Source organism: Crocuta crocuta, unplaced genomic scaffold (genome assembly GCF_008692635.1).
Source record: "Crocuta crocuta isolate KB4526 unplaced genomic scaffold, BGI_CrCroc_1.0 scaffold586, whole genome shotgun sequence".
Lineage (NCBI taxonomy): Eukaryota > Metazoa > Chordata > Mammalia > Carnivora > Hyaenidae > Crocuta > Crocuta crocuta.
This window is the reverse complement of record NW_027532407.1, coordinates 3,482,125-3,499,621: the sequence shown is the minus strand read 5'-3', so window position 1 is coordinate 3,499,621 and position 17,497 is coordinate 3,482,125. Positions and strand designations below refer to the sequence as shown.

General features: G+C 38.7%; 1 protein-coding gene across 3 annotated transcripts in view; it reads left to right on the top strand.

Annotated features, from left to right (window-relative positions):
• HTR2A (5-hydroxytryptamine receptor 2A) overlaps positions 1–16,142 on the top strand; it is a 58,645-nt gene extending 42,503 nt beyond the window's left edge. For all 3 annotated transcript variants that reach the window (XM_077778786.1, XM_077778785.1, XM_077778783.1), the window contains one exon: positions 12,341–16,142. In XM_077778786.1, the coding sequence (XP_077634912.1) occupies positions 12,341–13,140 (800 nt within the window). In that variant the 3' untranslated portion in view covers positions 13,141–16,142. The remainder of the gene's footprint in view (positions 1–12,340) is intronic.
• Positions 16,143–17,497: the final 1,355 nt, after the last annotated feature.

Sequence of the window (17,497 nt, the reverse complement as noted above, 5' to 3'; positions counted from 1 at the left end):
GTTTCCCAAGTACCATTCTCTCTATCACTTTATAGCCCATGACATAGCTCAGTTCTGTGACCACGCTAGCCCCACAAGCATTTCACAGACACTGGTAGGTAATTTCTGGATTGGATCATTTTTAAATATTAAATACTTGAACATATGCTGACCACAGAGATGGCAGAGAAAGAGGACAATCACAGGAAAAAGAAGAAAATAGGAAAAGTTCAGAAATTTTAGCGTCGCCATCTTTGGAAGAGGCCTCTCCCAGACCCAGCTCAATTACAACAGCTACAAGTCATGCCATACAAAGGTCAAATTAAGTGGGTGCCTGCCAAATTTGTGGCTGCCTGTCTCTTTCAACTAACTTTTCTAAATTTGGGGAAATTCCCAAGAAGCAGAACTCAAATTCCCAGCCTTCCCTATAGCTACAACATTGGCTCATAGCCTAGATTCACCCAAATAGCAGTATCCTGGCAAAACTGTGATGTGGAAAAGACCAAAGTGAACAAATAGGGTGAGCAAACCATGTCCATTTTCGTCAGCATGGAGGTGGCTGAGGTGTCTGGCTTCCAGCCATTGCACGATTGAGTCCCTGATGTCAAAGTGGCATTGGTGAGGCAGGACCCTCTGCTGTTGTTGCCCCTGGTGCTCAGTGGACAAGGGAAACAGAACTTACTTCATCAAAACAACTTTGTAATGCAGTTTTACTCCTGGAATCTTAGTCTGTAGCTCAGCCCTGTCATGAATTCTTTGAACAACTCTGTATCATTTTATTAAACTCGTTTTCTGCTACATCAGGCCAAATCAGCCTCTGTTGCTTAAAACCAAAGTACCCTGACTGATAAAAACAAGCAATGGCAGGGTTACCTGGGTGACTCAGTCGGTTAAGAGTCTGACTTCGGCTCAGGTCATGATCTCAGAGTCCATGGGTTTGAGCTCCACGTCTGGCTCTGTGCTGGCAGCTCAGAGCCTGGATCCTGCTTCAGATTCTGCGTCTCCCTCTCTCTCTGGCCCTCCCCCACTCGTTCTCAGTCTCTGTCTCTCAAAATAAAGACATTAAAAAAACAACAACAAGCAATGGCAGACCCATCTTGCACTGGAGGTGCCTTGGGAGAAAGCCATTCACACTGATTTCTATGAACCCTACTAACTGTGCAAGAAACCCCAGATTTTATAAGGCCATCTTTATTCCCACAGAGGAAGTGCACAGTAGAAATCTCTCTTTATCCTTGCTCTGTGAATCCTAGCGTGTACTTTCTAAAGCAATGTCATATTACACACCTATTACTCAGTACTCCTGGCAGTTGACTTAATTGTTACCATCCACAGAAGAGGTCATTAAATTTTCATCATTGGCTACTCAGTTATGGACCATTTCAGCTTTGAGGAGTCCATTATCAACCATTGTGGGAGATGGTCTTGCTCTGCGAGGCCTCTAGGTAAGCGATAAACAGGTTCCTTATTAACAGACCTCTACACGAGCAAACAAATTTTGGTGCCTGTTAAAAAAGAGATTTTTAAGCTAAACTGTAAGGATGACATCAAGCTGGCTTGGATTTCTATGACATCCAAACAAGGGGCATTGGAGGTTTCAGCTACAGAAGGGATTTTTAGAAAGAATGAAGAGCCCAGCACATTAAGGAAGACTGTAGAACATTCTTCTCTATGATTTCCATCTACTAAACAATACTGTATTTACTACCATTGTCCCTCATGATAAGTTTTTTAAAGGGGATACTATTAAATAATAGAATAATCCCCATTTTAAAGGTGAAAAATCTCACAGGGATTAAGTGGCTGGTTTAAAAGTCATAGGGAATCCAAACTTGGGTTTTCCAATTCCAAGCTGGTAGCTTTTTCTCCTACATCTGTGGCTTTCAAAGTGTGTTCCTGGGATTTCTGGGGATACCAAAGATGCTTCCGAGATGTCCGAGAAGTTAATACCATTTTCATAACAACAGAAACAAGAACAACAATAATAATACTGATACCCAAAGGAAAATAAATCACTATCTCAAAGAGATATCTGAACCTCCATGTGCACAGCAGCAGTAACACAATAGTCAAACATAGAATCAACCTAAGTGTCCACTGATGAATGGGTGATGATGTGACATTGTTCAACCACAAAAAAGAAGTTCCTGTAATTTGTGACAACACGGATGGACTTTGAGGCCATTATGCTAAGTGAAATCAGTCAGAGAAAGCCAAATACTGTATGACCTCTCTTACATGTGGAATCTAAAAACATCAAACTCATAGGAATGTAGAAGAATGGTAGTTACCAGGGACTGAAAAGTGTGGAAAATGGGGAGATGTTTGACACAGGGTACAAACTTTCAGTTATAAGATAAATAAGATCTGGGGATCCGAGGTACAGCATGGTGACGATAGTTAACAAAACTGTACTGAATATTTGAAAGTTGCTGGGAGAGTAGAGCTCTAATGTTCTCCCCATAACAATAAAAATGAAACACTAATTGTGTGAGGCGAAGGATGTGTTAACCAACCTTATTGTGGCAAACGTGTCTCAGTGTGGAGGTGTACCAAATCATCACGAAGTACAGCTTAAGCTTACAGTGTTGTATGTCAATTATATCTCCATGAAGCTGGGAACAAATCAGGTTTTATCTTCCCTTTTTTTCCTTGCGTCCTTTTATAAGGGTACAGTGGAGTTTTCTGGAGGATATGTTGTATGTGATGTAACAGACTAAAACAGAAGCGTCTCTGAGAATCCAGCTCTGTTCTATTAGACTAGATAAACAGAGACTTTCAAAACTGCAAAACAGTTTTCTTTGTTCCCCAGCTGTTCCAAACTGTGTTCCAAAAACAGTTTGCAATTTTGTTCCAGTATTTGATTTGTTCTGGAAAGTAGAATTCTTTCCCATAAAAATGTTATTTATGTTAATTAATATGGAATGGGTTTATTAGTTTTCTTTTTTGATGAATTGATGCATTATTAAGTGCCCTCAGTTTTCATTTCTAATAACACAAATATTTATAGGTATAATCCACAGAAACAAAGATTCTTTGGAGTCCTCAATCATTTTTAAATGGGTAAGGGAGTCTAGAGACCAAAACACTTGAGAACTGCTATCTCCCATTATAGCTGCCTTTAAAACCTAAGAATCCAGGGGCGCCTGGTTAGCTCAGTTGATTAAACATCTGACTCTTGATCTTGGCTCAGGTCATGATCTCACGGTTCGTGAGTTGAAGCCCCATGTGGGGCTCTGCATTGACAGCATGGAGCCTGCTTGGGATTCTCTCTTCCCCCCCCCGCCCCCGCTCTCTGCGCCTCCCCTGTTCATACATGTTCTCTCTAAACAAACAAACTTAAAAAAATCCAGGCTAAATACAGATTTACCTTGATTGTATTTTTTTTAACCAACTGATGCCCCTGCTAAATGCAGTTTTTCTGCTTATATCTCTCTGTCATATTTCTCCCAAGTCTTGTTTTGGACTGATGGGTTCGTGCATGACAGAAAAACATCTTGGAATGTAAAGCAGTGATCATAGACTCAAGCACCTTCTTTCTCTCAAATTCCTAAAGTACCTAGTTCACTGTATATTCAATTAATATTTGATTAATGAATGGATGACTGAAACTGATTGCTAACACAGAGAGGCCTGCTTGATGCCTCTGATAAATAACGTGTGCTTGCTCCTGAGTTCACAGGTGCATGCCAAACACAGTGGAACTCAACCCAGTAAGGCCAGGTGCACTGGGCCCGGAATGCACCGTGATCATACACCTGTCTCCTCCGTCCAGATCATTCTGCCATCTGGATTCTATTCACTCACCAGGCCCAAATCAGCAACCCCGTCTCCCACACAACTTCTTCCCGGAGACAGTAACCCACAATGAGCATCACATGCTGACCTCACGCATCCATCCGTCTTTATCCACGTCACTGATTTTGTCTCTTGATCTCCTTCTATTCTGCACCACTGTCCTTCTGGATTAGGTGTGTGTATTTTATTTTCACTACAAGATCTTAGGCTCCATGAAGGTTCTCAAAGGCCTTTTGAGGTACCCAAGAGTCTAGTATAGTGCAAAGTAAATTATAATCACTTTCATCTCAAAAGTTTACAAAATAACTCAGACACATGACCCCACTGTTTTCTCCCCAAAGCCCTATGTGTCAATTAGGGAAGGCTTCTGGTTATTATCTCTATTTCACAGAGGGAGGCTTTAAGCAACCTAAGGCCATGCAGCCCGTGATTGACAGAGCCAGTGGGCACACGTGCATCTTGGGATGACCCAGTCTGTGCTCTCCTCACTGCATCATGCTCTTATTTCTCAACACATATTTATTTAGTTTGTCTTAAAGAGAGCTTTGAGAAAAATAATAGCCCTAAATCCAGATTATGAGTCAAAACATAGAAGAATAAACCCAGGTCTTCTGATTCTCACTCAGGCACTGTATTTACAGCATCTTTTCCCTTGTGATTTTAGCTGTCAAAGTAGTCAGCGCATGTGCTAGTTAATCTTCTACGTAGTTCTCTCAGAAAATACAGAAATTAAGTATCATTGTAATATCCATTTTCCTTCTTTCTGCCCTCTGTGGCTAATTGGCAGCCACATTTACTGTGATTTCCCAGCACAAATGAAGGAAAACATTATAAAATAATGTATTAAATTCAAGCTGTGTCTATAAAGTTTATTATAATTCACATTGATTATAATTCCTTGCCTTTTTTTCTCCCTCTCATTGACTTACCCATCAATCCCACAAGATGCTGGAATGGCTTGCAATAAGTAAAAGATATCCCTGCCATTAATGAGATTATCATCTCATGGGTAAAATGACACTTCTAGAGAAAAATTCTAAGGTATTAGAAGTGTGACTTAGCACAGTATAAATTATTTATGAAGGTGATGAAGGAATATAGACTAAAAGAGCTCTTAATTACAGAGAGAATTTCAGGAACGCTTCATTCAGGGGATATCCTTAAAGAAAGATGTCAGGAGATATATCTTAAATGTAGGATGTGGTTTGGGAACATAACCTCCATCTTGCAGCTCCCAAGACCCAAATAATCACATGTCAAAGCAAAAACAGCAGGTTTCCTATGCAAATATAGCCACAAAATAAGGTTGCTTCAGTCTCCCATGCCTAGCCAGCTGCCACCCATGGGGCCCTGTTACAGAGACATCCTGGAGCCCCCACTGGTTGGTAGAATATTTCAGGTAAGAGGATAGAATCAGAACTGATCCAGGGCAGAATGGAGAAGTGAGTCTGTACCTTTCAGTTACTATTTACAGTACACCTTCCCCCCCCCCCAACCCTGAGGAAACCTGACATGCCATAGATACCACATCCTCTCCGTCCTGTGTCCCTGAGCTAGTCTCTGTGTCTTCTCTCCTATGACTGCTTTCCTTTACAAGGGCCATGCCCCCAGGGGTCTCCCCTGCTACGCCTCTCTGTGCCCACTACAACTTGGGCTTGGATTCCTAGTTAACTCTCTGGGGTATTACAGGTACAAAACAATGGGACCTCTCTCATTCCACCAGTGGAACACTACAATGTGCCCAGAAAGCCCCTGGGAAAAGAACCTGTGGGAGCCAGCAGATTTTGAGAGCTCTTCAGATCATATTACGTGACTAGCTGAGAAATCAAGCTCTATGTAATTCCATTCTGAATAGTTCGAGAGGTAGCATAAAGAAGAGAGAGACCACCACCACATGCCTATGTCACAAATGGACAACACTGAACAATCACATTAAGAACAGATCACAAAGACCTTGTAGGATGGGCTCAATAGTTGGTAATGGCCTGAGCATTAGGGAAACTGTAGTCCTTCATTATGTAATATGATAAATGCTGCTTTGGGCAAGTGTAAGAGAGGCTGAGGGAAGGAGAATTGACAACCTGTAGGCCTGGATTCTGTGGGCACCTGCTGCAAGCCAACTTTCCAGCTACCATCACCGTTCCTGCACACATGTTCTAGACCAGAGTCTCTGAAATGAGATGTCACATGTGAGACCCATTCCCCACGCTTTCAGAAAGAAACACTACAAAATCTTTTAAACCAAACGGAGAAAAGGATGTGATACTTTAAAGATGAGGTTTAGTAATATGGAGCAGAGATGAGGTTTTTTTCTAAATAAACCTCTGTTCACAAGCATATTGCTAAAAGAAACTTCTCCATTATCGGCGAATAATGTAATATCTGCTCATTTAGAAAAGGGTCAGTGCATGACAAGTTGAATGAAAGAATTTGAGAAGTTTCTCTATGAATTGTGATTCCAACAGAAAAATGAGACTCTGATCATTTATCCATATGCCAACATACCATTCAGATTCTATTTGGGCTTCATAACACATTGGCAGGGGAAGAGATGGTGCATGGAAGTCAATCTGCCTTGGGATAAAAGACATGGATGGACTGTCAGGTGTCGGAGCAACAGCCGACAATCCACGTCCTACAAGTCAGAATTCAGCCCCTTTTCCTTTCAATGCAAGATCATCATATAAAAGCACAACTTCTGGGCTATGAAAGGTAAAGGAATGAGGGCGTGAAGAGCAAGAGACCATCTTTCCAGGAACCTAGGGCAGAGCAATTGGGCCACTGGCTTCGGCAGTTCATGACTGGTCATACTTCAGGGAGGCTGAGCATTTCTTCCGAATAAATTATGTTGCTTGGGACGGAACACAAGCTTTAAGCCTTTTTGGAGATTTAGCTGTAACAGTCAAACTATTAAAACAAGGATAGATGATTTTATACAATAACCTCATGCAATACATTTTCCCCCCAGATAACTCCTACTCAAATTGGGAGAGGGGTGGAGGCAGGTTTCTTTCCCTCTCTCCATAACTTCTCCACTTGAAGTCAGCCGGAGCCTTTTGGAAATTAACAGAGTTGTTTAATAAAGGCAAAGGGAGCAGCTATCAAACTTTCCTCGATTTACTTTTCTTTCAAAATATAGACATTTTTACTATACGTTTAACTCTATACATCCCAGGTTCTCAGCACTGGTTGTGTATCAGGATCAGCTGGGTATTTTTTTTTTTGTTTGTTTGGATAACAATGTTCATGTGGGGTGTGAGTTTTAGCATTTTTTAAAAGTACTAATATCGGAACCTCTGGGAATGGAGCCCATGCAATGACATTTTTAAAAGCTCCCTAGGTAATTCTAGTATGCAGCCAAAGTTAAGAATAACTACCATATAAAAAAGAAACAAGGTGTCAATGATAAGGAATTTAGTTCTAGAATAGCTGTCTGGCTTTAAAGAATAATGTCTTGCCAGAGGAAATTTTGACTTTGAGATTAAAGAATGAAAACAGAAAGAAAGTTTAAAAATACAGAGAATCATTAGAGTATGTGTGTGTTCTTGACACAGAGCAGTGATATAATTTAGTGTTTATTAACTGCCTTGGGGCCTGGAAGTTTTTTTGATAATCTGATGAAAGCTCTGTCTCAAAAAATAAGCACATATATGAAAATTGTGCAGATTTCAGAAACATCACAGACTTTCTGAAACCAACGTTAAGGACTTCTGGTATAGTCATAGACTTTTGTAGCTACTTTTGTAAATAAGCAGGTAAAAACAAATTTGTCCGTAAAAAATGAGAAACTTACGTAGGAGTCTGGATTTTGCCCATAAATTGCTATGAGTCTAAATGAATCACCTAAGCTTGCTAGCCCCCAGCTTTTTCACAAAGTGAAATTTTTATCTTTTTGCCTTTACCCCATAGGACAGTGTGGGTAGTGTTTATACAATTTTGTAAAAAAAAATAAAATCAAGAGTGAATAAATACATGTAAAAGTACTTTGAGAAGTTATGATTTATCACTAGAGATATTAAGAATTAATCTAAAAAGAAACATAATTTCTTAGGTAACTGACATGTTTATCTAGCTCTCACTTTTATGGACATCTGCCTGGTCAGCAGACCACAGATTATAAGGAATCGAGCAACTCTTGAACTTTACACTTCCTATTAGAAGGATAAGTCCCACCCCCAGTCGCCCTATATACTCTCTCCCTGCACTATGATGACTATTCTGGAGTATTCACTAACGGTGCTTTCTGTCAAACTGATAGTAAATCCATTCTTATAACTTGGAAAATTCAGTGTGAGTTAAAATACCAAGGAAAGGTGATAGTTCCAGAGGAAATGAAACCCATGAACCAAAATTCAGTCTTTTTCACAAGAGCTCTGAAGTATTTGTTTCTTTCCTCTGCACCTCCCACAAGACCTGAGGCCCAGCAGACTCCACTGTTATGTTTCCTATAAGAGGGTCACTACCTAGTAAGGCAACCTTCTTATTTCCCAAGGAAACATTGCCTCGGAAGCACATTCTGTACCAAGATATTAAAGCATAAAAATCTAGGATTAAGAATAAAGCTTATCTTTCACAGCCAGTGCTCCAGAGTTAAGGCTACACAGCAGACCATGGTTAGATAGATGTTAACCAGAGGTGCAAACTTAATGTGCAGAGTAAGCAGGGCTACCCTAAAAGAAAGACACCAGCCCAAGCCTTTGTGCTCCTGAGTGTCAATATTTCCCACTCATTTCATTGTCTGAGTTTTAATGAAGAGAAAAATGAAAATGTGCATGGAGGATCCAATACTGATATTGAATCTTAACTGCTATTTACCACTCCTCAGAAAAATATATTAAACAAAATGCACAGTCACGTAGTTTAAGCCACTGTCTATTTGTTCATGAAGGAAAATGCTTTATATGCAGAAATTTCAAGTGAGAGGCGATGTCAGGTCTCCAAAAGCAGCTATTATCAAACAAAGCAGCCAGAAAATTAATGCACTGCAGATGGCTGTGACCGCAACCTTGGATATGAGCCAGTGTCTTCATCTCTCTTGCTAGGAGAGTGTTTTTGGACTCTCTCCTACCCACAAAGCCTCCCTAAATGTTCTAGTTCTCTGACATAAAATTCCTTCCCCTCTTTAACAGAGTATTGCTTTAACTGTCTAGTTTTTCTTTTCATAAACCCTTGCTGACCCCTTACTACGAGTGAGGCACTGAAAAAGAATGGGAAATGGCAGTAGTCAGAATACTTCTGTTCTATGTAAAGAGGAATGGACCATTTAAAGAATGAATCAGTTCGATTCTCCTCCAAATCAAGGTCCCCCTTCCAGACAGCCTGCCTGGGCCTTCTTGCCATCTCCAACTTATAAAGAGTTTTTTTATTTATTTTTTTAATGTTTATTTATTTTTGAGAGAAAGAGAGAGAGAGAGCACAAGCGGGAAAGGGGCAAAGAGGCAGACACAGAATTCAAAGCAGGCTCCAGGCTCTGAGCTGTCAGCACAGAGGCCAGCTAAAGAGCCGTGAGATCATGACCTGAGCCAAAGTCCGATGCTCAAGTGACTAAGCCACCCAGGCGCCCCTGGGCAGCTAAGAAAGGGAATCTCCACTTCAGTAAGATGGCTCCATCATCCCTTTCTCTCCCTGGCCACAGAAGTTGAGCCATTCTGTAGTGTGTGTGTGTGTGTGTGTGTGTGTGTGTGTGTGTGTGTGTGCGCGTGTGTGTGTGTGTGCGCGCGCGCCGACGCATGTGTGTTCCTGCCAAACAAGTACACTCATCTGACTGCCGAATGATTGAAGAGTTTTGCGTTTTAAGTAATACTCTATTCTGATTAATTGAGAACTGCCACTTACATAAATCACCAAGCTGCAAACAAATAGGGCAAAAGACACTCATGGCAGCAACATCCTTTGCATTAGGAAACTGCACACCCAAGAGTTTAATAACAATACCATACACCTTTTTTACACAGTTGATATTTCGTTTATGGGTATCATGACTAATAGTAATGGCTGTAATTCATCACATCAGAAAAGCAATCAACAGTTCTAGCTGTAGAAAATTAAAATTGATTGAGATCTGGGGCGACTGGGTGGCTTAGTCGGTTAAGCGTCCGACTTTCGCTTAGGTCATGATCTCGCGGTTCGTGGGTTCGAGCCCCGCGTCGGGCTCTGTGCTGACTGCCAGCTCAGAGCCTGGAGCCTGTTTCAGTCTGTGACTCCCTCTCTCTCTGACCCTCCCCTGCTCAAGCTGTCTCTCTCTCTCTCCTAGAAATAAATAAAAACATTAAAAAAAAACAACTATAAAATTGATTGAGATCCTTTGTCTACCCTGGCAGAAGCTAATAATTACATCATTATTAACAGTATAACCAATAGCCAAAGCTTTTTAACTTCTTTTGGTTTAAGACAAAATAGAACAAAATCAAGTTAATGTATTCAATTTAAATAATTCTGTGGAGAAGGATACTCCCAGGTTTATCTACTATTGGCAGAACATCGACTCTGGACTAAGGATGTCCTCCATGCACATTTGCACATTTGATTCATTTTATCCTCCCCACATCCACGGGGGCATGTTGGTGCCCACCTTACATGATAGATGAGGAACTATGAGGATGATGTAACCAGCCCAGGAGCACAGAGCCAAGACCAAGACTCAAACCCAGGCCTGTCTCACTCCAAAGCCTCCATTCTAATCACTCAGCAACTACACTGTCAAACAAAGACCTTCTAGATGAGTGCAAGAAACACCTCTCACAGGTACGTGTCCAAACACCTGGAAAACAAAATATTCTTCTTAAAAACCATTTCTTAACTTTTGTGATCTAGAGTTTTCTGAAGGCTAAACAAAACTGGTATCGAGAGTCTCAGAGGATGTCCCTGGGCCACAGAATGTTCCCAACAACAGTCCAGGGACAGAGAGGAATGAAGGAAATGAATAGTCATTAACCACACTCAGTGTTCTTAAGACCAAGCTCTGATGTCATTTACCTCCACCTTCCAAGAATACTGGGATGGCCTGGCATGGACGAGAGACAAATACTGTCAATTAGGTTTGTGAAGACAATGGCAAATGCCACTGAGGACGACTTGTGTTAAACATTATGTTAACTCAAGCTAATGTCCCCTCCTTGCAAGGATGGCAATCTGTCTAGGAGTGGGAATGATACTGTGATAATATTTGCTTTTCTAAAAAATGCATAGCTTTTGGCACGTGAGTGACTTAGTCCGTTAAGTGTTTCAGTTCCGGTCATGATCTCATGAGTCTTGTTTGTGAGTCTGAGCCCTGTTTCAGGCTCTGTGCTGACTCTCTCTCTCCCTCTCTCTCTGCGCCTCCCCTGCTCTCTTTCTCCTTTTCAAAATAAATAAATAAACAAACTTTAAAAATAAAAAAGAATGCATAGCTTTTATATCTACATATGAAAATATTTACAAAGCGGATAATATGATGTCTGGGATTTGTTTCCAAATAACATGGGAGGGGTTGTAGCAGGTGGGGGTATGGGTGAAAACAAGACTGTCCTTGAATTAATTATTGCTGGAGCTGGATAATGGGTTCATTGTGCTAAGTTTGTTTTGGTTTTTCGGTGATATTTTTTCTGTATGTGTTAGAACTTTTTGATAGTAAAAAGCTTTTTTAAAAAAAGAATTAAAATTAGCTAGAGTTAGAAAATAAAACATAAAATATAATTGGTGACTTACTTTAATTCACATTAGAAAATTATATTTTTCAAAAGTACTTTAAAACATGGGCAATTTTCATGATTGAGTGTTAAATGAAATAAGAAGATCTAAAACGGCACATAAAATACTGCATACACATAATTATTTACATATATATGTAAATGGAATGAAAACTACATAAAATGTATATCAGAATTTTCCCTGGCTGGCAAGAATACATATGATTATTCTTTAATCATTGTTACTTTTTTCTAATGTTCAAATGTTCTGAAAAGAAAATATGTTCACAACTTTATTATTTTTATAAACTATACGCAAAATGTTAGGAGAAAAATAGTTAAAGACTGTAGGTGAAATTCAATTATAAAATGTGTGTGAATGGTGTGTGTGTGTGTGTGTGTTTATCTAAAATAAATAGCATCATATTGTTAACAGTGATTATCTTTGTGTGATAGCATCATTGGTCATGTTTAGTTTTGTTTGACTCTGTATTTTCTCCAGGTAACAAGTATAATGTTATAATCAGGAAAAACATATGAAAAATTAAAGGCAGATTTACTGTACTTCTTTAGAAGAACTATCTCTATAGGGCAAACAACATACAAGTATAAGAACTGATGCATTATAAATAGTCAATATATATTATATATATTAGTATGTATATTATAACTACATATAATATCACTATATATAACTATATATTATAACCATATATTAAATTTTATATAACCACATAATATCTGTAAGTAATTTTCTCATTGAAAGTACATTAGACAATGTTAATATATATATTAAAAGATGTTAATATATAGAATCCTTTGCACAGCCACCATTACGTAGCGATACTCACAGACGATTCCTTCATAATCAAGTTTCATTTTCTCTCCAACTCCAGGGATATCTATGCCAATACCAGTCTTTGGTCTCCAGGATGATTCCAAAGTCTTTAAGGAAGGGAGTTGCTTACTTGCCGACGATAATTTCGTCCTGATCGGCTCTTTCGTGTCATTCTTCATTCCCTTAACCATCATGGTGATCACCTACTTTCTAACTATCAAGTCACTCCAGAAAGAAGCTACCTTGTGTGTGAGTGATCAGGGCACACGAGCCAAACTAGCTTCTTTCAGCTTCCTCCCTCAGAGCTCCTTGTCTTCAGAAAAGCTCTTCCAGAGGTCAATCCACAGGGAACCAGGATCCTACGGCAGGAGGACTATGCAGTCCATCAGCAATGAGCAAAAAGCCTGCAAGGTGCTGGGCATCGTCTTCTTTCTGTTTGTGGTGATGTGGTGCCCATTCTTCATCACGAACATAATGGCCGTCATCTGCAAAGAGTCTTGCAACGAGGATATCATCGGAGCCCTGCTCAATGTGTTTGTTTGGATAGGTTACCTCTCCTCAGCGGTCAACCCACTTGTGTATACACTGTTCAACAAGACCTACCGGTCAGCCTTTTCACGGTATATTCAGTGTCAGTACAAGGAAAATAAAAAACCATTGCAGTTAATTTTAGTGAACACTATACCGGCCTTGGCCTACAAATCTAGTCAACTCCAAATGGGACAGAAAAAGAATTCGAAGAAAGATGCCAAGACCACAGATAACAACTACAGTATGGTTGCTCTAGGAAAACAACATCCAGAAGATGCTCCTACAGACAATATTAACACAGTGAATGAAAAGGTTAGCTGTGTGTGATAGACTGGTTGCCATAGCAACCATGGAGGGCACACTGGGCAAATTTTCACCTATCTGGGGATAAAAAAAGACAAAGGGGAGACTGGAAAAAAATTAATTAGGCCGGTCTAGTAGAACCAACAATAATATTTATATGCCTCATTTTATTCTGTCTATGAAAAACAAAAAAAGCAGGGTTAAAAGACACAAAATGTGCACTTCAAAAATGATCTGACAGCATTTCAGCTGTGAGCTTTACGATACTTATTTTTAACACTGTAAATGATACGTCTTTAAAATAATTAGCTTTTATTGTGTAATTTAATGAGGCCATAAGTAAGTCTAAATTAACTTCTATTTCAAGTGGAAACCTTGCTCCTATGTTAATTGGCATGAGCCGGTTACCTATTGCTGTAAATAATGATAGCTACAAATAGTGAGAAGTTGGTTGAATATAATATAATGACCTCGTAAAGAAAAATCCTCTTTAAAACTCACCATGCTATATATTTTGAACAACAACAACAAAAAATAAGAGACACTAACGATGGTGTTATGAAATCTGTATTGTTAAGATAATTAAATGAAATACTTGACAACTTTTTCATTCCTTCTTTTTCATAGATGTCATTTTGAAATATTCACAAAGTTGCTGGCACTTGTTGCATTTCAAGTTAATTCTCCTAAGAAGTGAAAAAGTTTTAAAATGTTATTTAATAACTACAGCTGCTTTCTCTCCTACTATTTGTGCTTTATTCTGAATTTCCAATGTGGTCTTGTTTAGTGTTTGGTCTCCTAGGTAAACTCTCAAAAGGATAATTTAACATTACCAAATATATTTCTAGAAATTGCTTCTCCTAAACAGCACCAGAGAGGTGTTTGGTAACTCGCTCTTTAATGACTGCACCGTGCATGCGCTCCTTTGAGCAGTAAGCAGTATTGATGTAACTGTGTCAAGATTGAGGAATAAACTCAGGTTTTTGGCTACTGACAGCAGTAGACTCTTAGGACATCTCTGTAAAATGCAGGTGACTTTCCTAATGGTGCCCATCAGGTAAATTGATGCTGTCTGATCAATTACTCTATATTATTTGCTAAAACTGTTCGGCTTTGGTCTCATAATCATCTACTGAGTGTACACTATCTGTGAAGAAATTTCCTGGGTACTGAAGATATAAAAATAATTAAAACAAGATCCCTGCTTTTAAAGAAAATGACCTAATTGGAATGGTCCTTGTCAAAAATATTAACTAACAGACATTTCGAGAATTGGCTCAAACTATTTCCTCCTTACCTGCTTCAGAAAAAGGCTTGTTTTGACCCTGAGGGTAATTTTCTCAGTAAGTTTCCTGACTGGTTGTCAATCAATACCAACCAAATGAGCGAGAGGTGAAATATTACATGAGGTCAAAATTTGTAATTAGTTTAGAAATATACACCTTCACCTGGGCCCAACCTATGATGACCAAAGTTTGGAACAAAATTTTGGTTCACTGCCATAAAAACTAACTTCTTTATTACTCACTAACACTGGACTCCTTGAAAAAAAAAAGCAATAATATAATGCTACGTAGAAAAGTTTGCTAAAGAGAGAAAGAGATTAACAGCAGTTAATTCATCTTGATATTACTCTAGATTAAATTACATATCCTTACTAAAATAGAAGTTATATGATATGTGATTACAATACTGAAGCATTTCTATTGAATGAAACATAGTTTTTTGCTCTAAGCCATTTGAAAAATATTATAGATTTGAAAACTAAAGAATGTGGGAGATGTCACTGTGTAATTTGGAAATGTATTAAGGCTATCCAATTATGTCCTTAGAGATACGTTGAAAGATATGTATTTCAAAGCTAGAATTTATAGTAAGCCACTTATATAAAGGCTGCCTTTGAACTGAACTACTTTAATGATTACACCATACTAACTGATAAAACTACAAATGTTAAAAAAATCTCTGCTCTAATGTATTTTGCCTTAGTTTTTAACTCTGCACATCTCATTAAATATTAGAGGAAAGATTCCAGATTCTATCCCCGTATACTCAATCTTGATCAGAATGAACATAAATACTGCCTGACAGATATCTTTTGACTACATATATATTACAAATGCGTATGTTTCTTCTTTCCATAAGTATCTATTCAAGTGTATATAGACAAACATGTATCTGTGTACATGTACAGACATGTTCTCATGCACTTTATTCGATATTTATATATTTATATGGAAAAAAAGCAAGAGTCATTAATGAAAACCCTCAATATATACACATGTGTGCATGTTTGTATCCTGTCTATTAAAATGTGAATTCATGTTCTAATGTTTCTATGACCTTCCATGGTGGTCAAAGCAGACTAAAATGTAACAGAAGTATCAGCTCTTTAAATAAACTGGAAGTTCACCTGATTTTATGGGAAGACTTTAACACAATTCTTTAAGGGTGGTGTAAACAATGGTCCTTGTATATAGTTGAGTGATCTTGAATAAAATGGCACCCTTGGGCCCTTTGTTTAGTCTGGGGACGTTCTGACTACTAAGGCTTTTAAAAATACACCCCCTTCCCCAGGAAAACACAGTGCTTGAGTGATATATGGATCTGTGATTAAAGGACTCACTCCCTGTCAAATACTAGTAAAATACAGTGACCAACCTTACTCTACTTTAAGTTGAATGGTAGATTCTTCTATATTTGAAGAAAGGAATTAAATGCCATACATAATTAGGGGCAACACTCAGTTTAGACATACTTGATCTACTTGGCCACAGCGCCACCTCATGGTCATTTCTTAAAGTGCTACCGTAGCCAAATTGAAGTAAGTTACTGTACTGCTTTTGGCAAAGGGTGCTTTTCCCATTTGTGCATCAATGAAACATATCCATAAAGTGTTAAATTATTCTGTGCCATATATAATAAATACAGTGAAGATTATTTTGTGTAATGATTTTAATCAAGGTAATTCTAAAATATTTCAAGAAAGAATGAATAATTATAAATAAAGTCTACTCAAAAATCAATGCAATTATGTGAGTCCATAGTTTTGTCTGCTAAAGGGACTGGCCCAAACCTTTCAGATCCTCACACCAGGAACTCTATGTATCATTTACATATTTTGAGACTACAAAGCCTGTTCTTCTCAAGTTCGGTGACTCAACTAGGACCTACCTGACTATAATTCAGCTTCCAGTTCTCTGCAGCAGACAGATGCTCCACATTTGGTCACTCTGTCTGGTTCCACACAGCCTAGAAACATAGAGACCTGCTGCTGTATCCCCAACACATGCACAAAGGTACTGATTGGTGCGTTGTACAAGTGTACCCCCAGACATGCACAAGTGCACTCACACAAACAGTACACACATTTTCACAGGAGATAATCTTAGGAATTAAAGTCAGCCAAGAAGACACAGTATCATTGAATAAACTGGAAAGCTGCTCTGATCATCATTTCACCTCTAAATGCAGGAAAATTTTTGAAATAGGGACGGTAGGTACCTCTTCCGGGTGTTTATAGCTCCATGTAGTGAGTACCTACCACGTGCCAGGCACTAAGCTGTTCACTTTGCTTGCTTTACCTAATGGAATCTTCACAACAATCCTATAAAATAGGTATTACTATTCCTTATTTTTCATACCCAAAGAAACTGAAATTCATAACAGTTAGTAACATGCTCAAGGTCACACAGCTGCCAAAGANGAATCTTCACAACAATCCTATAAAATAGGTATTACTATTCCTTATTTTTCATACCTAAAGAAACTGAAATTCATAACAGTAACATGCTCAAGGTCACACAGCTGCCAAAGAAAAAAAAAGTGGCAAGTTCAAGCCTGGCTCTTCTGACTCTGAAAAGTAAATTCTTGTCTCTAACCCAATCTGGCTCAGAAGAAAGAGAACTGAGTTCAGAACCAAAAGATGCAAGATCCCATCTTGGCTTGGATAAATCACTTAATAACCCTGTGCATCAATTTCATTGTCTCTAAAAATGGAGCTACTAACACCTGTCCTGACTGACAGCATCATTTAAATGAGGTCATGGCAATAGCTGTGCTTGATAACCTGCAAAGCACTATGTAAATGTATAACCGTGCTGTTATTAAAAGGAAAAAAAACAAAGCCAGAATATATTTTTAGCTATCAGAGCAAATAGCAGACAAAATTATGGGATAGTCAGTATTATTATTCAACAGCTTCTACATTCTGTGAACATTCTCATTTAAAATTTCTTTACTTCTACTTTTTACTTTTCTTTTCCTTTGTCCTCATCATGATGTGGAATCCCTCTTGCTGGTACTCTTTTTTTCCTGCTCACATCAAACCTTCTAATGAAGTTAGAGGGGTCATTCTAATGACCCATTCCATCAGGGTTCT